Raw genomic sequence first — 22,463 nt, forward strand, 5'->3', positions numbered from 1 at the left:
TCATTACAAAACTGCTGTTATTATATACAATGTTCACCTATTCACTTCACATCTGCTCATATAAGTTTTTCCAGGTTTTTTTTGAAACCACACTTTTCATCATTTCTTTTTTATTTTTACATTTCTTTTCTCTTTTTCTCAATTACATGTAAACAAAAATTTTTAACATTGATTTAAAATTTTTTTTCTTAGTTCCACATTTTCTCCCTCTCAGCCTTCATCCCTTCTTGGGAAGGAAAACAATTTTATGAAGATTAAACATGCAGTTATGCAAAACATTTCCATATTAGGCACATTGCAAAAGAAAGCACAGTAAAAAAAAAGATAAAGAAAGTAAAAAAGGTATGCTTCAATTTGCATTCAGACTCCATCAACTATTCCTCTGGAGGTGGATACCATTTCATCAGAAGTCCATTACTGTATTAATGAGAATAGCAAAGCCATTCACAGTTCAATGTTCTCCTAGTTCTGCTCACTTCACTTTACCTTAGTTCATGTAAATCTTCCCAAGTTTTTTCAAACCCTTACCTTCCATCTTGGAATCAATACTTTGTTTTGGGTTTAAGACAGAAGAGTGGTAAGGGCTAGGCAATGGGAGTTAAGTGACTTGCCCAGGGTAACCCAGCCAGGAAGTGTCTGAGACCACATTTGAACCCAGGACCTCCCATCTCTGAGCCTGGCTCTCAATCCATTGAGCCACCCAATTGCCCCCTTACCCAGGTTTTTCTGAAAGCACCTTCCTTATCATTTCTTACACCATGATAGTTTTCCATCCCAATCATATTCCACCAACTTGTTCAGCCATCCCTCAATTGATGGACACCTCACACCTCCTTCAGTTTCTAATTCTTTGCAAGCACAAAAAAACTTCTTTGTGTACATCTTTGCTTTCTTTTGGATACCGACTTGGTAGTGTTGTTATTGGTAGTGTAGTAGATATTGTTAGGCCAAAAAGCATGCAATTATTTGTAACCCTTTGGGCATAGTTCCAAATTACTCTAAAGAATGATTTGACCAGGTCACAACTCCACCAACAATGCCTTGCTATTCCTATTTTTTCACATTCCCTCTAGCATTAGTCATTTTCTTTTCTGTCACATTAGCCAATCTGGAACTCAAGAGTTCTTATATTCTATATTTCTCTAATCAATAGTGATTTAAAGCATTTTTCATATTTTAATAGCTTATATTTAACTATCACTTGAGGAATGGCTCTTAATTTTATAAATTTGGCTCAGTTTCCTATATAATTGGGAAATCAGGCTTTTATCAGAAAAAACTTGCTGTAAACTTTCCTCCTACTTTCCTGTTTTCAATTTAATATTATTGGAAGAATCTAGGCAATTTTTTCCCTGTATTTCCCTATGCTTACATCATCATTTATGTTTAAATTATGTAGCCATTTTGAACTTCTCAGTATATGGCTCATGCCTACTTTTCGGCTAAATGTTCCCCATTTTTCCCAGCAGTTTTCATCAAATACTGAGTTCTTATCCTAACAGCTGAGATCTTTGGGTTTGTCAAAATACTCTTTTTTTTTTATCTAGAGCTAGATTGTTTTGATGATTTCTACTTCATAGCATAGTTTGAAATATAGTATTACTACGCTGCTTTTCTTAGTTGTTTTTTTTATTGATTCCTTTTACATTCTTGACCTTGAACTTCAGATGAATTTTGTTATTTTTTTCTAGTGCTATGAAATAATTTTTTGAGTTTCTGTTTGGTATGACACTGAATAAGTAATTTAATTTTGGTGGAATTGCCATTTTTATTATATTGATTCATCTTACCCACAATTATTATTGTTTTTCCAATTGTTTAGATTGCTTTTTTGTGAAAAATTATATTCATATAATTATATTCATATAATTCCTGTATGTGTCTTGGAAAGTAAATTCTCAAGTATTATATATTATCTTTCTATATCTTTCTGCTGGGTTTTGTTTGTAATGTCTAGAAATGCTCATGATTTGTGTGGGTTAATTTTATATCCTGCTAAATTTATATCCTGCTAAAGTTGGTCATTATTTCACTGAAAACCATATTTTATTTTATTTATTTTATTAATAGAATTTATTTCCAGGCATCTCAGCTTCTTCCTCCCTTCCCATACCACAGAAGGCATCACCCAGCAAAGAGATATGTATATAAAAGTTATGTCTTTCATATTTTAATTTTTCAATTCATTCTCTGGACATGAATACTCACAACTTATTCTTCAAATATTAAATCTTGTAGCTGCATATAATGTTCCCTTAGTCCTACTCAATCTTTATTATCTAATGTAGCTCTTTCCAAGTTTTTTTAAATCTGCTCATAATTTCTTAGCGCATAGTAGTATTCCATCACAATCATATATCATAATTTCTTTAGCCATTCCTCAACTGATGGACATCTCTTTGATTTCCCATTCTTTGCCACCACAAATAGAGATTCTCTAAATATTTTCCTAATTAGTGGTGATTTAGAGCTTTTTTTCACATACCTACATATGGCTTTGATTTTTTCATTCAAGACCTGTCTGTTCATATCTCTTGCCCATTTTACCAACTGGGGGATAGTTCTTATTCCCATAAATCTGACAAAGTTCTCTATATATTTTAGATATGAGACCTCTATCTGAGAAACCATCTATTAAACTTATTCCCCCCAATTTTCTGCTTTCCTCTTACTTGTGACATTTATTTGTACAAAAAAATTTCAATTTAATGTACACCTCACAATGCTTTTTACCACTTGTTTACTCAAAAATTCCTCTCCAATCCATAAAAAAAAGAACACAGGAAATCTCCCTATGGCAAAATAGTCAAGACTCTGAAAATTTCCTATTAAGAAAAAAACACACAAAGAATAATTCCTTCCTAACAATTAGAGCTACATGAAAAAAAAGTGTTCAGGGTCATTGAACCTGGCCAGGACATTGGGTGTTCCTCTGTGGAAGTCTTCTTGCCAAAGAGAGGTGACTATCAAGAGTGACTTGTTCAGACTTGAGTTGGACTTGGGGTGGTTTTGAGGGCCCTTCCAGCTCAGATTCTGTGAGTACCAAAGGAGACACATGGAAGTTTATAATCCTGGGGAGCCATTAATGAAATTTCTGAGAGACCCCAGGGCATAGGTGGTTGTGGCTGAGGAGAGAGGTTACCTGGTCAGGAGCTCTGATGGCAGTGAGGAAGAGATAAAAAAAGAGTTCAGTGGCTTCTTCTCTCTTTAACCCCCAAACACTGACCCCACTCCCTCCCAGACCTCTAGCACTTGTGGTTGGGGAGGCAATTTAGATTCAAGGCAAATACCATTCCTTTACACTCATTTATAGAAGTAGCAGAAGTATTATTATTGTGGTTTTCACAAGAAAAAAAATGAGCCCTAGAGAAACTGAGGATAAAGTACCTCAGCAAAGTCCCTCGTCTGTGGCTAAGACTAGAGCTCATCATGGCAGAATAAAAAAGCTGGGTTCTTTCTACTCCCTTGCACTGAATAAAAAAAGATCTCATTTATAATTCCATGGTAAAGGAACAACAAAAGAAATGCTGATCAAATAGGAAAACATTTTTATAACAAAACTTTCACAAAGGTTTAATTTCCCAAATACATAACGAACTAAGTCAAATTTACAAAAAATCAAGCCATTCCCCCAATTGATAAATGGGCAAGGGACCCGAATAGGCAGTTTTCACATGAAGAAATCAAAACTATCAATAAGCACATGAAAAAGTGTTATAATCCCTCCTGATTAGAGAAATGCAAATTAAAACAACTCTGAGGCACCACCTCACACCTAGCCCACTGGCCAATATGGCAGCAAAGGAAAGTAATAAATGCTGGAGGGATGTGGCAAAATTGGACACTAATACACTAATAATAGAGTTGTGAATTGATCCAACCATTCTGGAAGGCAATTTGGAACTATGCCCAAAGGGCTTTAAAAGAATGCCTGCCCTCTGATCCAGCCATAACACTGGCAAAAAATTGGAAAATGAGGGGATGCCCATCAATTGGAGAATGGCTGAACAAATTGTGGTATCTGTTGGTGATGGAATACTATTGTGCTGAAAGAGACAATGAACTGGAGTAATTCCATGTGAACTGAAATGACCTCCTGGAATTGATGCAGACTGAAAGGAGCAGAAGCAGGAGAATATTTTACACAGAGACTGATACACTATGGCACAATCGAATGTAATAGACATTTTTTACTAGCAACAGTGCAATGACCCAGGACAATCCTGAGGGACTTGTGAGAAAAAAATGCTGTCCACATCCAGAGAAAGAACCATGGAAGCAGAAACGTAGAAGAAAAATATATGATCAACCATGTGGTTCAATGGGGATGTGATTAGGATTTTGATGTTAAAAGATCACTCTGCTGAAAACAAGAATAACATGGAAACGGGTTTTGAACAATGATAAATAGATAACACAGTGGAACTACTTGTCAGTTCTGGGAATGGGAAGAAAAAAGGAGTGGGGAAAAAATCATGAATCATGTAACCAGGAAAAATATTCTAAATTAAAAAAAAATGCTGATCACAAAAAAAAAATTATCTTTCTATGACCTATGGATTTCTGATATTTATAATTAGAAGCCTGACACAAAGGTTCTGAGAAAACAGGAGACTAAGCATGACTTGAATAGTCTTTGTTTTGTGCCTTAGGAGAAGTTATCCTGAATACAAACATTTTAATTATCTTACCATGAAATAATATTCTTGCATCTTTACAGACTTGTAGCAATGTAAATATGATGTATAAAAGTAGTTGTTTTTATAACACTCTGTGACCTTTTAACTGGTTTACATAATCTCATTTGATTCTTACAATTCTGAGTGATAGAAAGCATAATAATTATTCTCCACATCTTACAAGGTAGAAAATTGAGGCTCAATGTATTAAATGACCTGTCCTGAGTGAGTAAGTAGTGGTCTTCTAACTTCAGATTCAGGGCTCTCTCAATTTACAGTTAGTTGCCTATCAAGAATGACAAATTCAAACTATCCTGGAAGACAGCTGATACTTTTACACCAAAGTTCTAATTTCAAACATACAGACAAAAGGTGATAATGATATTCAGACAAATGTCATAACTAGATTTAATACTGAACTTTCTTGTAAAGCCCATGTTGGGAAAAAACCAATAACTTACAAAAACAGTATTAGATCAGGCTTTGTATTTGAGGAGACATCACATGACACAATAAGTCTACAAAGGAACCTGTGTTCTTGCTGGGCTCTACTGTTCTCACTAATTGAACTTGCTAAATTGAAGTTCTATTTTACCAAAGAAAGCTTAACATAAGGAACAAGTAGTAGAAGGCCTTTTTTTCTCTTCAATAATTGAAATTGTTTATAGTTAGCTAACCTTTTACCCATTATACCATCACCACCACCACCAAAACTACAATTACTCACATTCCTGAAGGCATTCTGTGTCTGTGCAGTAGGATTGGGACTGTCTCAACTGAAGTGAAAAAGAAAGAAAGGCAAGTTAGTCACAAAGTTTATTAAAAGCAAACATTTTAGACTGATAGAAAGATTTTAAAAACATAATTGTCATTTATTTTTAAATTAATTTTTATCAATGCTATAACTTTTAACACCACAGTAACTTCTAGATATATCCCTCTTTCTCCCAACCTAACCTCCAAATTGAATTTTTCATGTAACAAATTAAAAATAGCAGGGTAAAAACAACTGACATGATGTCAGATAATTCTGGCAATATTCTGGCAAAATAACCCTTCTAACAAAGCCTCTAATTATGGGAATAGTTTCATTTATGCATTCTACCATTCAAACCCAAATTCAGCCTCAGGCACTGTGACAACAGGCAAGTCATAATTTCAGTTACTGAGATTTCTGCCTTAGGTTTGAACTTCCTCTTCTGTGATAAAAGCATCTACCTTCTAGGGTTTTTGAAAGGATAAAGTGAGATAACATTTGAAAAAATGCTTCGCAAACCTTAAAAGTGCTATATGTAAATGCTGGTTTTCTATACCCCTTATAGTTTCTGAGAAAAGCATATGAAAACAAAAATCCCATTCAGTTGTTGTTCCTTTCATGTTATGGTTAACCTATCTTAGTTTAGAACAAATATATAAATAGAACTAAAGAAAAAACATGCAGGCCAAATAGTAATTAACTAGTAAATTGAAATTTCTAATTACATTTTAAATTCTTGGGTATTAATCTCTGTTATGTCTGTGAATATTCTATAAGGAACAAAATTATTTTTCTACCCAGTCTGTCACATGGGCTATCCAGTTTGGTCTATGTAAAATTTCATTATCACCTTTACTTGTATTAAGTCTAAGTCAGTAGGACACCATAAAGGAATTTGTGAACTTTAATTCTGTCCCCACAGGAATTTGCCCAAGTTTGTTCTTTTTTTGCTGACATACAATATAATCCAGGAGTTGGGTGTTTAGTTGGGATTAGAAGCTGAATGGGTCCTCAGTCCTCTCCTCACCCCCCAGCCTGTTTAATCAGGAAAAGTGCTGTCCTTGTACTGCCCTCACAAGGTTACTGTGAGTAAGACATTTAATAAACCTGAAAGTTATCTAAATGCAGTATGAATTAGGAAACATACACAGTACTATGGGGCAGGTAGCTAGCACGGTGGATAGAGTGCCAGAATTGAAATCAGGAAGACCACAGTTCAGATCTGCCTTCAGACACTTACTGTGTGACCCCAGGCAAATCACTTAACGCTGTGTGCCTCAGGTTCCTCATCTCATCTATAAAATGAGCTGGGGAAGGAAATGGCAAACACTCCAGTATTTTTGCCAAAAAAATCCCAAATGGAGTCATGAAGAGTCAGACATGACTGAAGTGGCTGATCAAAAACAAGATATCTACACAATATTCTCTCTTTATCATCTCAATATTTCCTGACATTTTCCACTGTCTCTTTCTCTTTTTTGAACCTCCAAAATATCTTGATAAAGAAAAATACCTTTGAAAGTGGTCACCAGGAAAAAAAAAAATCTTTAATGGTCATTGCAACCAACTTCAGAGACTGTGTCCTGTGTTTTACTTGCTGCCAGACCATGTTGAAAAGGTAAAAAAGCCTGCTTCTGAAATGACCCAAATATTTGTGACAGCACAAGGAAGGGCTCTGCTCATCAATCTAGAGAGTATGGTGAGTTACCACAGGGTGAAGAGATGGAAGTCTAACTATACAAAAGGAGTCTCTTTCTTTTCCTCTTTCCTAACTTGCTATTTTCCAGAGTAGAAGGTCATAAGCCCTTGGAGGGAAGAAAGGACCTTTCAGGTCTTTATTGGACTACCAGAAGCACTGCCAAATGGTCTGTAAGCACATGGCCCTGGTGTCACTTCCATCTCTGTCTTGCCTACTCTTCCTGTTTTGTGGTAAAGAAATACTGGAAGATGTGTATAATCTTGTGATCTCTGAAAGGTCCAAATAACAAGTGCCAATAGTATGAGAGCTAGAGTACATGCTAGAATTTTTAGCATACAGCCAGGCCCCGAAGAGATAAAAAGGAAGAAGATCTACATGTACAAAAATATCATAGTAGCACTTTTTTGTGGTGTTAAAGAACTAGAAATTGAGGGGGTGCCCATCAATTGGGGAATGGCTAAGTAAGTTGTGGGATACAATTGTGACTGATACTATTGTTCTCCAAGAAATGGAGAGCAGGATAAGTTCAGAAAAACTTGAGAAGACTGATACAAACTGATGCAAAGTAAAGTGAACAGAACCAGGAGACCACTGTACACAGTAAGATCAATATGGTAAGGATGATCAACTGTGATTTAACTACTCTAATAAAGACAATGATCCAAGACAATACCAAATATCTTATAACAAATGAGGCCATCAATCTCCAGAAAGAGAATTGATGAACTCTTAAGGGCAGGAAGTAAGCATACTTCTTTCAACTTTATTTTTCTTATTTTTTATGTGTGTTTTCTTTTATAATGACTAATATGGCAATATGTTTTGCATGACTTCATATATATATATATATATATATATATATATATATATATAAATAATCAATATCATATTGCTTACCTTCTCAAAGGGTGGGAAAGTGGTTGGAGAAAGAGAATTTAGAATAAAAAAAAATTTAAACCCTTATCCTTCCATCTTAGAATCAATACTGTGTATTGGTCCCATGTCAGAAGAGCAGTAAAGGCTAAACAATGGCTTGTCAAGTGATTTACTCAGGATCACACAGCTAGGAAATTTCTGAGGCCAGATTGAATCCAGGGCCTCCCATCGCTATATCTACCTCTCAATCCCCTAATCCACCTAGCCGCCAATTAAAATTAAACATTTTTTTAAATTTAAAAGTGAAAAATGTTTTTATATATACTTGGAAAACATTTGAGGAAATAAATTAAAAATACTCATCAAAGAAGAAAAATAAAGAATAGTAGATACCCTCTGTATTGAGTCATAGAACAATGATACAGATGAAAATTTTGGTGTCTAAAAGACATTTTGAAGATGTCAATGAATCTTTGGCTCTCTACCAAAACAATCCTGGTTCTTAAGGGGAAGCATATATAAAACATCCTGGTGTGAATTCCATCTCTAACATTTATTACAGGTGTGATCAAGGACTTCATTTTAATTTTCCCAGTTTCCGTTTCTATTATTTGTAAAATTAGGATAATACCAGTAATATTATCATTACAAGAACTATGAAATTTTGCTAACTACTAAGATATGAAATTAAGAAGAGACTGTATGTTCTGAGTGATGTTTATCAGTGGCTTCCTTACAAGCCGAAGATGCCCTTGAAAGCATACTTGCTTTATATATTAGGTTGAGAACTGTTTTTAGATTTGTTTAAAGTTGGAAGAAGAGTTGAAGCTATTAAGATAGGAGCTCCTTGAGAGCAGAGCCCATTTTTGGCTTTTCTTTGTTTCACCAGGACAGCTCTTGGGTATCCAGGAAGTGTTTATAAATGTTTATGGACAGATTGCTATTCCAAACGGTAGGAATTTAAATTGTTTTCTGTAAGTATTCAGGGAAGGCAGGGGAAAAATTACTTCTCAAGTTCTGCCAGGTCTCCATTTATTTTTATTACTAAAACAAGTAAACACCGGGTACTCTTCTATTTTTATTTTCGGCTCTCATAATGACCTTCCAGTACATAGCTCAAAAACTTTGAAAAGGCTTTTAAAAATCTGCATTGTTAGTGCCACACCCACTGGGTCCTGCTCTCAGCATCTTGACACCTAAATTACTGAAATGGCTCCCCATCTAGCCTTCTTGCCTCTAGTTCATCCTGCTTTTGAAGCTACTAGAGGGCAATGCTGGGTAATAATGTTGCTTTTGGAATAAAAAACACTCAATTAATTAACTTACTGACTTGAATACTAGGCATGTAACTCTGGGCAACTCACTCAACACCTCTTAGCAAACTTTTGAAAATTGTTTTATTTTTTCAAACAAAAAAACCAACTTTCTTCTTCTCCCTCTAACCTCTCTCCCCTCAGCCCAATCATATCCCCATGACCCATGTATTCAAGCAGTTGTTTTTCTTCTGTGTTTCTACTCCCAGTTTTTCCTCTGAATGTGGATAGTGGTTTTTCTCGTAGATCCCTCCCAGTTGTTCAGGATCACTGCACTGCCACTAATGGAGAAGTCTATAACATTTGATTGTACCACAATGTATCAGTCTCTGTGTACAATGTTCTCCTGGTTCTGCTCCTTTTGCTCTGCATCAATTCCTGGAGGTCATTCCAGTTCCCATGGAATTCCTCCAGTTTATTATTCCTCTCAGCAGCATACATTTGTATGGGGTGATGGCAGTGGAGAGAACACCAGGCCCCATCCTGGAAGACCTATCTTCTTGAGTTCAAATCCTGTCTCTGACACTTACTAAATGCATGGCTTTAGACAAGTCACTTAATCTTGATTGACTATTTCCTCATCTATAAAATGAGCTGGAGAAGGAAATGGCATTAAGACCACCATTAAGGTCAAAAAGAACAGACATAAATGAAAGGACACACCCTATGCACTTTGTTGAGTCATTTCATTTATGAACCTTCACCCCTCTATTGGGGTTGGGGGGGGTTCATAAAATTCTTTCAAAGTTGTTTGTCTTTACCCTTACTCTCTCCTTTTGTGTGTGTGTGTGTGTAAGTTTGTGTAAGTGCCAGGTTTCTCTTAAACTGTCTCCAATACGACAGTATTCCATCATATTTCTATCCTGTTACTTGTTCACACATTCTCCAGTTTTTGAGCATCCCTTTTCATATTCCCATATTCTGTGATCTCAGAAAGAGCTACAAATATTTTCCTCCATTTTTTAGGGTTTCATAGGACTAATACTTCTCTAAATCTACTCTCCCCTTAATTTTCTCCTTCCCTTCTATTTCCCTGTTGAGTACAATGCATTTTTCTATCTGGCCCTGTCTATGTACTCTTTCCTCCTTTGTACAACTATCTCTTTGTGCATTCTGATAAGGTAACTCCCCTGCTCACTTTCTGAGATGATCTTCCTCTTACTTTCCTGCTTCACACCATCCTAGAGTCAGGTCAAGGCTGCTATTTAATTAGACTGCTTCATTGACCCTGAGGATAGGATTCAAGGAACACATAGACCCTTTCTCCATATCACAATGTAAGCAGTTTGTCCTTGTTTAGTCCTTTATCATTGTTCATATTTACCTTTTTATGTTTCTCTTAACATCTGTGTTTAACTGTCAAGAGTTTCTCTGCAGTTCTGGTCCATTCATCAGGAATGCTTACAAGCCCACTATTTTATTCAAGGTTCATTTTTCCCCTATAGAAAACTTCTCCATTTTGCTGGGCAAGTTACTTTTTGCTGCAGGCCACATCCTTTGCTTTCTAAAATGCCATATTCCAAGCTCTCGACTGTTTTATAGCAGAAGCTGCTAAATCATGTGTGACTTTAACTGTAGCTCTTCAGTGTCTTCCGGGATGCTTTGCAGTATTTCTTTGACTTGAAAGCTCCTGATTTTGGCATTCGTGTTCCTGTGAGTTTTCATTTTGAGGTTTCTTTCAGGAGGTGACCATTTATTTCCACTTTGCCCTTTGATTCTAAGATATTTGGATAGTTTTAAGATTTCCTCAATTATGGTGTCTAGGCTTTCATGTGGTCATGGTGTTCAGACAGTCTAGTGATTCTTAAATATTATCTCCTTGATTTATTTTTTGGATTAGTTGTTTTTGCTATAATATACTTTATATCTATTATTTTTTAGTGTTTTGACTTTTTAATTTTTCTTGTTGCCTCATTGGTTACTTTTGGTTCATTCTAATTTTATTTATTTTTAATTTATTTTTTATTTGATCAGTTTCGAACATTATTCCTTGGTTACAAAAATCATTTTCTATTCCTCCCTCCCCTCTCCCCTCCCCTCCCATAGCCAAAGTGCAATTCCACTGGGTATTACATGTATCCTTGATCAAAATCCATTTCCATATTGTTGGTATTTGCACTAAGGTGTTCATTTAGAGTTTATATCCCCAATCATATCCCCCTCAACCCATGTAATCAAGCAGTTGTTTTTCTTTGGTGTTTTTATTCCCACAGTTTTTCCTCTAAATGTGGATAGTGTTTTTTCTCCTATATCCCTTTGGGTTATTCAGGATCACTGCATTGCCACTAATGGAGAAGTCCATTACATTCTATTGTACCACAGTGTATCAGTCTCTGTGTACAATGTTCTCTTGGTTCTGCATCACTTCCTGGAGGTTGTTCCAGTTCACATGGAATTCCTCCAGTTCATTATTTCTTTGAGCACAATAGTATTCCATCACCAACATATACCACAATTTGTTCTGCCATTCCCCAACTGAAGGGCATCCTCTCACTTTCCAATTTTTTTGCCACCACAAAGAGCGCAGCTATGAATATTCTTGTACATGTATTTTTCCTTATTATCTCTTTGGGGTACGAACCGAGCAGTGCTATGGCTGGATCAAAGGGCAGACAGACTTTTAGTGCCCTTTGGGCATAGTTCCAAATTGCCCTGCAGAATGGTTGGATCAGTTCACAACTCCACCAGCAATGAATTAATGTCCCGACTTTGCCACATCCCCTCCAGCATTCATTATTTTCCTTTGCTGTCATGTTAGTCAATCTGCTAGGTGTGAGGTGATACCTCAGAGTTGATTTGATTTGCATCTCTCTGATTATAAGAGATTTAGAACACTTTTTCATGTGCTTATTAATGGTTTTGATTTCTCTGACTGAAAATTGCCCATTCATCAATTGGAGAATGGCTTGATTTTTTTGTACAATTGATTTAGCTCTTTGTAAATTTGAGTAATTAGACCCTTGTCAGAGCCTATTGTTATGAAGATTGTTTCCCAGTTTGTTATTTCCCTTCTGATTTTGGTTACATTGGTTTTGTTTGTACAAAACTTTTTACTTTAATGTAGTCAAAATTATTTATTTTACATTTTTTGACTCTTTCTAACTCTTGTTTGGTTTTAAAAATTTTCCCTTCCCAAAAGTCTGACATATATACTATTCAGTGTTCACATAATCTACTTATAGTTTCCTTCTTTTCCATTCTAATTTTAAAAGAAATATAGTGGTTGGGTTTTGTACCTTTTGTGATAGGCTGTCAATTCCTTTTCTGGTTCTTATTTCCATAGCATTTTTTCAATTTTTTTTTTCTCTAGGACTCTCATTTCATGGATGAGAGAAGGGTTGTTTTTTTTTTTTTAATTTTGCTTTATCTCTTCCAGGAAATCTAATTAAATTCATGCTCAAACTACATTTTTCTTTGAGGCTTTGCTTATATTTTTTTTGGAGTCACCATAATAGCTTTTGTTTTTTAGTTTGCTTTCTGACTTCAGACTTTATGTTAAGGCCAATCTTGGCATAGTTCTGTAAGGAAGGTCTGGGTTGGTCCTATCATTGCTTTCTACGGATACAAGTGTTATTTTATTTCAGGATGTCATGAATAGCTCAAATTCCAGACTTGTGAATTTCCATCACTTCCAAATGATGTGATTCAGAGCAAAAGCTAACTGTTGTATGTCTGGTCTGGGCTCTGTGAATTCCTGACCTCTTTTTGGATCTGAGCAAGAAAAGATTGATGGTGCACTTGGCTGCTTTCAGCCAGTTAGGAAACTCTTCTTGTTCACAGTAATACATATTCTACTTTAGTGTGGGATTCCTGCCCTGATTATTTGTCTTTTGGCTTCAGATTGCGCATATATATATATGCACTGTGACTTTTTCTTGGATTTCCCTATTGAGTTCCAGTTTGAATTTTGGAAGGGGAATTCTTGCTGCACTGTTTCCTGCTACTGCATTATGTAAACCTTAAAGTGCTGTGTAAATACTACAATACTACATATATTAATTACTAGGTATTATTACTTTAACTGCTAAGACTAATTTTCCCAAAAGAGCATTCTTATCTTCATCATGCTCTTTTTTTCCCATTTCCCTCCTAGCTTTTCTCCTGGACTTTTTGAACTTTATAATCTCATTTTTCTGCAAGATGACATCATTTCAAATTTATCTCCCTTCATTACCCCTTACCTCTAGAGTCTCTTCCTCCCTCTGGCTGGAGAGGGTTCAGATTGGAGACTCCTTCCCAGATACTCCACTTTTAAGCAGAGTACTCAGGGCATTCACCTCATTGTTTCTCATCTTGGCTGTAAAATTTCCTCATGTCCATTTCTCCAGGTTATCTTCTTCCTCATCTCCACCAATTTCTGTTTCTTTAAAGTGTTATATTCCTTTTGAGGGTGAGCTACTTGAGGGTCATGTCTTTATTTTTGGTGTCCCTAGTGCTTAGCACAGTGCCTGGTGCATGGGAAGTGCTCAAAAATAAATGTTTATTGATTCAACTCTATCTCCTTAGACAAAAACTGACAATAACTTACTACAAGTGGATCCAAAAAGGAAGCTGTTAAGAACAAATGGAACCCCATTTTATAATATGAAGCCTTAATGAAAGTTTTAAGAGGTTGGGAAAAACATAACTGATTTCATAACTTCCCTTTCTTCTCAAGGACTACTCCAAAAGTGTTCGGTCTCCCCCATCTGGTTCTTCCTACAGATCAGTCATACTAGTTAGAGGTCTAAATCATGTTATATTTCTTCTTAAAAACCTTCACTGGCTCACTACTGCCTACCAAATAAAGTTCTAATTCTTTACTTGTATTCATTAAAGAAACTTATTAAGCATTTATAACATATTTAGGAATACTGTGCCTAACTAGGGTACATACAAAGATGAGATAATGTGCATTTAGCATTTAACCATCTAGTTTGGGAAATAAGACAAAAACATCTTTAACTAATAGAAGTTTCAAACAGGTATAATACTTGCACTACTTACAGTGTTACTTGGGAAAAGGATTATACAAACCTTAAATACATAAATGTGAATTACTATGATTCCTAACATTTTTTTAAGGTATGGAAAAGTTATTTATTTCTTATACATAAAAGGAATATTTACCATAAAACACATTTTTCATGAACAAAACAAAAATTATGAGAAACAATGAATTAAATTCTGACTGCATACACTTTGGGAGTTTTATACATATATGTATATGTATAAACCATCAAAACATGTAAAAATTTTTGATACTGTTTTGTTTTTGAAAAATTTATGTAGTCAATTCATTGCGCTTTGGTTATAAGAATCATATTCTTTCCCTGCCCTACCCCAACCCATTCCCGTAACCAATGCAGAATTATAAAGGGTTTTATATGTGTCCTTGATCAAAACCTATTTCCATGTTGTTGTTTACACTAGGATGATCATTTAGAGTCTACATCCCCAGCCATATCCCCTCAACCCATGTAATCAAGCAGTTGTTTTTCTTCTGTGTTTCTACTCCCACAGTTTTTCCTCTGAATGTGGATAATGTTCTTTCTCCTAGAACCTGCAAATTGTTCAGGGACATTACACCGCCACTAATGGAGAAGTCTATTACGTTCGATTATACCACAGTGTATTAGTCTCTGTGTACAATGTTCTCCTGGTTCTGCTCCTCTCGCTCTGCATCACTTCCTGGAGGTTGTTCCAGTTCACATGGAATTCCTCCACTTTATTTATTCCTTTTAGCACAATAGTATTCCATCACCAACAGATACCACAATTTGTTCAGCCATTCCCCAATTGAAGGGCATCCCCTCATTTTCCAATTTTTTTGCCACCACAAAGAGCGCAGCTATGAATATTTGTGTACAAATCTTTTTCCTTATTATCTCTATGGAGTAAAAACCCAGCAGTGCTTTGGCTGGATCAAAGGGCAGATAGTCCTTTACCACCCTTTGGGCATAGTTCCAAACTGCCCTGCAGAATGGTTATATCAATTCACAATTCTAACAGCAATACATTAATATCCCGACTTTGCCACATCCCCTCCAGCATTCATTATTTTCCTTTCCTGTCATGTTAGCCAATCTACTAGGTGTGAGGTGATACCTCAGAGTTGATTTGATTTGTATCTCTCTGATTATAAGAGATTTAGAGCACTTTTTCATGTGCTTATTAATGGTTTTGATTTCTTTGACTGAAAATTGCCTATTCATGTCCCTTGCCCATTTATCAATGGGGGAATGGCTTGATTTTTTTGTACAATTGATTTAGCTCTTTATAAATTTGAGTAATTAGACCCTTGTCAGAGCCTATTGTTATGAAGATTTTTTTCCCAATTTGTTGCTTTCCTTCTAATTTTGGTTGCATTGGTTTTGTTTGTACAAAAAACATTTTAATTTGATGTAATCAAAATTATTTATTTTACATTTTTTAACATTTATTATTGTATATATACAAAATTTGTATTGTATATATACAAAATACAAAAAATATTGTATATATACAAAAAAATTATTTTACATTTTGTATTTTTTTCTAACTCTTACTTGGCCTTAAAATTTTTCCTTTCCCAAAGATTTGACATGTATACTATTCAGTGTTCACCCAATTTACTTATAGTTTCCTTCTTTATATTCAAGTCATTCACCCATTCTGAGTTTATCTTGGTGTAGGGTGTGAGATGTTGATCCAAATCTGATCTCTCCCATACTGACGTCCAATTTTTCCAGCAGTTTCTATCGAACAGTGAATTTTTTGTCCCCAAAACGGGGATCTTTGGATTTATCATAGACTGTCTTCCTGAGGTCACTTACCCAAGTCTATTCCACTGATCCTTTCTGTCTCTTAGCCACTACCATATTGTTTTAATGACCACTGCTTTATAGTATAGTTTGAGATTTTGTACTGCGAGTACCCCTTTTCTTCACATTTTTTTCATCATTTCCCCGAATATCCCATCCCTTCAAATGACCTTTGTTATATTTTTTCTAATTCAGTAACAAAGTTTTTTGGTAGTTCAATGGGTATGGCACTAAATAAGTAAATTAGTTTGGGCAGGATTGTCATTTTTATTATGTTAGCTAGTCCTACCCATGATGAATTAATGTTTTTCCAAATGTTTAGATCTAGTTTTAATTGTGTGGAGAGTGTTTTGTAGTTGTGTTTATATAGTTCCTGAGTATTTTATGTTCTCTAGGGTGATTCTAAATGGAATTTCTCTTTCTAATTCTTGCTGCTGAGATGTGTTGGAAATATATAGAAATGTTGATAACTTCTATGGGCTTATTTTGTATCCTGCAAATTTGCTAAAGTTGTTGATTATTTCAACTAGCCTTTTAGTTGATTCTCTAGGATTCTTTAAGTAGACCATCATATCATCTGCAAAGAGTGATAGCTTGGTCTCCTCACTGCCTATTTTAATACCTTTGATTTCTTTTCTTCTCTAATTGCTACTAGTTGTTCTTTGAATTTTTGATAGATTTCATTGGTGAATCCATCTGCTCCTGGGGATTTTTTCTTAGGGAGTTCTTTTTTTTTAATTTTTAAAAAATTTATTGAGTCAATTTAGAACACTATTCCTTGCTTACAAGAATCATATTCTTTCCATCCCTTCCCTCCCTGACCCCTCCCGTAGCTGACGCGCAATTCCACTGGGTATTACATGTGTCCTTAATCAAAACCTATTTCCATGTTGTTGATGTTTGTACTAGGATGTTCACCGAGTGTTATTTCTTGTAGATCCTTCCAAGTTGCTCAGGATCACTGCACTGCCATTAATGGAGAAGTCCATTACATTCGATTGTACCACAGTGTATCAGTCTCTGTGTACAATGTTCTCCTTGTTCTGCTCCTTTTGCTCTGCATCAATTCCTGGAAGTCATTCCAGTTCCCATGGAATTCCTCCAGTTTATTAATCCTTTGAGCACAATAATATTCCGTCACCAATATATACCACAATTTGTTCAGCCATTCCCCAATTGAAGAGCATCCTCTCATTTTCCAATTTTTGGAATAGTTCCAAATTGCCCTCCAGAATGGTTGGATCAATTCACAACTCCACCAGGAATGCATTAATGTCCAGATTTTGCCACATCCCCTCCAGCATTCATTACTTTCCTTTCATGTTAGCCAATCTGCTAGGTGTGAGGTGATACCTCAGAGTTGATTTGATTTGTATCTCTCTGATTATAAGAGATTTAGAGCACTTTTTCATGTGCTTATTAATGGTTTTGATTTCTTTGACTGAAAATTGCCTATTCATGTCCCTTGCCCATTTATCAATGGGGGAATGGCTTGATTTTTTTGTACAATTGATTTAGCTCTTTATAAATTTGAGTAATTAGACCCTTGTCAGAGCCTATTGTTATGAAGATTTTTTTCCCAATTTGTTGCTTTCCTTCTAATTTTGGTTGCATTGGTTTTGTTTGTACAAAAAACATTTTAATTTGATGTAATCAAAATTATTTATTTTACATTTTTTAACATTTATTATTGTATATATACAAAATTTGTATTGTATATATACAAAATACAAAAAATATTGTATATATACAAAAAAATTATTTTACATTTTGTATTTTTTTCTAACTCTTACTTGGCCTTAAAATTTTTCCTTTCCCAAAGATTTGACATGTATACTATTCAGTGTTCACCCAATTTACTTATAGTTTCCTTCTTTATATTCAAGTCATTCACCCATTCTGAGTTTATCTTGGTGTAGGGTGTGAGATGTTGATCCAAATCTGATCTCTCCCATACTGACGTCCAATTTTTCCAGCAGTTTCTATCGAACAGTGAATTTTTTGTCCCCAAAACGGGGATCTTTGGATTTATCATAGACTGTCTTCCTGAGGTCACTTACCCAAGTCTATTCCACTGATCCTTTCTGTCTCTTAGCCACTACCATATTGTTTTAATGACCACTGCTTTATAGTATAGTTTGAGATTTTGTACTGCGAGTACCCCTTTTCTTCACATTTTTTTCATCATTTCCCCGAATATCCCATCCCTTCAAATGACCTTTGTTATATTTTTTCTAATTCAGTAACAAAGTTTTTTGGTAGTTCAATGGGTATGGCACTAAATAAGTAAATTAGTTTGGGCAGGATTGTCATTTTTATTATGTTAGCTAGTCCTACCCATGATGAATTAATGTTTTTCCAAATGTTTAGATCTAGTTTTAATTGTGTGGAGAGTGTTTTGTAGTTGTGTTTATATAGTTCCTGAGTATTTTATGTTCTCTAGGGTGATTCTAAATGGAATTTCTCTTTCTAATTCTTGCTGCTGAGATGTGTTGGAAATATATAGAAATGTTGATAACTTCTATGGGCTTATTTTGTATCCTGCAAATTTGCTAAAGTTGTTGATTATTTCAACTAGCCTTTTAGTTGATTCTCTAGGATTCTTTAAGTAGACCATCATATCATCTGCAAAGAGTGATAGCTTGGTCTCCTCACTGCCTATTTTAATACCTTTGATTTCTTTTCTTCTCTAATTGCTACTAGTTGTTCTTTGAATTTTTGATAGATTTCATTGGTGAATCCATCTGCTCCTGGGGATTTTTTCTTAGGGAGTTCTTTTTTTTTAATTTTTAAAAAATTTATTGAGTCAATTTAGAACACTATTCCTTGCTTACAAGAATCATATTCTTTCCATCCCTTCCCTCCCTGACCCCTCCCGTAGCTGACGCGCAATTCCACTGGGTATTACATGTGTCCTTAATCAAAACCTATTTCCATGTTGTTGATGTTTGTACTAGGATGTTCACCGAGTGTTATTTCTTGTAGATCCTTCCAAGTTGCTCAGGATCACTGCACTGCCATTAATGGAGAAGTCCATTACATTCGATTGTACCACAGTGTATCAGTCTCTGTGTACAATGTTCTCCTTGTTCTGCTCCTTTTGCTCTGCATCAATTCCTGGAAGTCATTCCAGTTCCCATGGAATTCCTCCAGTTTATTAATCCTTTGAGCACAATAATATTCCGTCACCAATATATACCACAATTTGTTCAGCCATTCCCCAATTGAAGAGCATCCTCTCATTTTCCAATTTTTGGAATAGTTCCAAATTGCCCTCCAGAATGGTTGGATCAATTCACAACTCCACCAGGAATGCATTAATGTCCAGATTTTGCCACATCCCCTCCAGCATTCATTACTTTCCTTTCATGTTAGCCAATCTGCTAGGTGTGAGGTGATACCTCAGAGTTGTTTTGATTTGCATCTCTGATTATACGAGATTTAGAACACTTTTTCATGTGTTTATTAATAGTTTTGATTTCTTGAACTGAAAATTGCCTATTCACATCCCTTGCCCATTCATCAATTGGGGAATGACTTTTTTTTGTACAATTGATTTAGCTCTTCATAAATTTTAGTAATAGACCTTTGTCAAAGGTTTTTGTTGTGAAGATTGTTTACCAATTGGTTGCTTCCCTTCTAATTTTGGTTGCATTGGTTTTGTTTGTACAAAACCTTTTTAATTTGATGTAAGCAAAATGATTTATTTTACATTTTGAGATTTTTCTAGCTCTTCCTTGGTTTTAAAATCTTTCCTTTCCCAAAGATCTGACAAGTGAACTATTCTATGTTCACCCAATTTACTTATAGTTTCCTTCTTTATATTCAACTCATTCACTTAGGGAGTTCTCTTTGATGGCTTGTTCAATTTCTTTTTTTGATTTGGGGTTATTTAGGTATTCTATTTCTTCTTCTGTTAATCTAGGCAATTTATATTTTTGTAAATATTCATCCATATCACCTAAATTGCCACATTTGTTGCCATATAATTGGGCAAAATAGTTTTTAATGATTGCCTTAATTTCTTCTTCATTGCAGGTGAGGTCTTCCTATTAATTTGGTTTTCTTCTTTCCTTTTTTTTTATTAGATTGACCAGTACTTTGTCTATTTTATTTGTTTTTTCAAAATGCCAGCTTTTAGTCTTATTTACTAAATCAATAGTTCTTTTACTTTCAATTTTATTAATTTCTCCTTTGATTTTTAGGATCTCTAATTTAGTTTTCATCTGAGGATTTTTAATTTGTTCACTTTCTAGGTTTTTAATTTGCATGCCCAATTCATTGACCTCTGCCCTCCCTAATTTGTTAATATATGAATTCAAGGATATAAATCCCCCCCCCAGTACTGCTTTGGTGGCATCCCATAGATTTTGGTAGGATGTCTCATAACCAATTTTGGAGAATCGTATTATTTAATTTCCAATTAATTTTTGATTTGCCTCTCTATGTACCTTAACTATTATTTTTGTTGCATTACATTCTGAAAAGGATGCATTTATTATTTCTGCTCTTTTGCACTTGTTTGCAATACTTTTATGCCCTAGTACATGGTCACTCTTTGTGAATATACCATGTGCAGCTGAAAAGGTGGTGTATTCCTTTTTGCCCCTATTTATTTTTCTCCACATATCTACTAACTCTAATTTTTCTAAGATTTCATTCACTTCTCTTACCTCTTTCTTATTTATTTTTTGGTTTGATTCATCTAGTTCTGATAGAGAAAGGTTCAGGTCTCCAACTAGTATAGTTTTTCTATCTGTTTCATCCTTGAGCTCCACTAGTTTCTCTTTAAGAAATTTGAATGCTATGCCATTTGGTGCATACATGTTGAGTATTGATATTTCCTCATTGTCTATACTGCCTTTTATCAACATGGAATTACCTTCCCTGTCTCTTTTTAACTAGATCTATTTTTACTTTGGCTTTATCAGATATCACGATTGCGACTCCTGCCTTCTTTTTATCAGTTGATGCTCAATAGATTTGGCTCTATCCTCTTACTTTTACCTTAGGTGTGTCTACCTTCCTCATGTATATTTCTTGTAGACAGCATATGGTAGGGTTTTGGTTTCTAATCCACTCAGCTATTTTCTTGCATTTAATGAGCAAGTTCATTCCATTCACATTCAGAGTTATGATTACCAGCTGTGTATTTCCCACCATTTTGATTTCCTCTCCTAGTCCTTCCTTTTCTTCTTTCACTATTTCCTTCTACACCAATATTTTGTTTTTAATCAGTTCCTCTAACTCCCACCCTTATTTTACTTTCCTTTCTACCCCTCCTCCCATCTTATTCTCCTCTTATTTTCTTTACAGTCTTTTTAAACTCCCCTCCCACCCTCTCCCTCCCTTGTACTGCTTCCCTCCCCACCAGTCCATTTGTTACCCTTCTACTTCCCTATAGGGCACAAATCAATTCTCTGCCCCAATGTATTTGATTGTTCTTCCCACTTTGAGTCAATTTCAATGCATGTAAGAATTGAGTATATCCTATATCCAACCTCTTTACCCTTCCAGTGTATTGATGTTCTGCCCTCCACACCCCCACCATGTGCTTCTTTATGGCAAATAAATTTACCTCATTTTTTCTTCTCCCATTTCTCTTAGTATTAACCTCCTCTTTTTTACCTCTAGTTTATATATATATATGTATATTTTTAAATTTATGCATACACACACACACACACACACACACACACACACACACACACACATGTCCTGGCATTTCATCCTATATAGTTTGTCACTATTCCCTCTAAGTATAATTCTTCTAGGTACCCAGGTGATAATGACAATTTTTAAGAGTTACCAATATCCTCTTTTCTTGTAGGGATACAAATTATTTTAACTTAATGGGTCCCTTAATAAAATTAGTTGGTTTGTTTTTTTCCTTTCTTAATTACCTTTTGATGATTCTCTTGAGTTCTGTGTTTGGGCATCAAATTTTCTGTTCACGTCTGATCTCTTTATGACTGCTTAGAAGTTTTCTATTTTATTAAATGACCATACTCTCCCCTGCAAGAATATAGTCAGTTTTTCTGGGTAGTTGATTCTTGGTTGTAGACCTAGTACCCTTGCTTTCCAGAATATCATATTCCATGCCTTTAGGTCCTTCAGTATAGATGCAGCCAGATCCTGTGTTATCCTCACTGTGGTTCCATGGTATCTGAATGACTTCTTAGCAGCTTGTAGTATTTCCCCTTCATCTGGTAGTTCTTGAATTTGGCTATAACATTCCTGGGTATTGTCAGTTGGGGATTAAGTACAGGAGGTGATCTGTGTATTCTTTCAATCTCCACTTTTCCCTCTTGCTCTAGAATGTTGGGGAAGTTTTCTTGAATAATTTCCTATAGAATG

The 22,463-nt window shown here is 35.2% G+C and overlaps 1 protein-coding gene across 2 annotated transcripts in view; it reads right to left on the reverse strand.

The window, feature by feature from the left end:
* The window catches only part of SMIM14 (small integral membrane protein 14), a 71,234-nt gene that overhangs the window by 18,981 nt on the left and 29,790 nt on the right, over positions 1-22,463 (reverse strand). For both annotated transcript variants that reach the window (XM_001365641.4, XM_007496546.3), the window contains one exon: positions 5,407-5,455. In XM_001365641.4, the coding sequence (XP_001365678.1) occupies positions 5,407-5,455 (49 nt within the window). The remainder of the gene's footprint in view (positions 1-5,406; positions 5,456-22,463) is intronic.

Source organism: Monodelphis domestica, chromosome 6 (assembly GCF_027887165.1).
Source record: "Monodelphis domestica isolate mMonDom1 chromosome 6, mMonDom1.pri, whole genome shotgun sequence".
NCBI lineage: Eukaryota > Metazoa > Chordata > Mammalia > Didelphimorphia > Didelphidae > Monodelphis > Monodelphis domestica.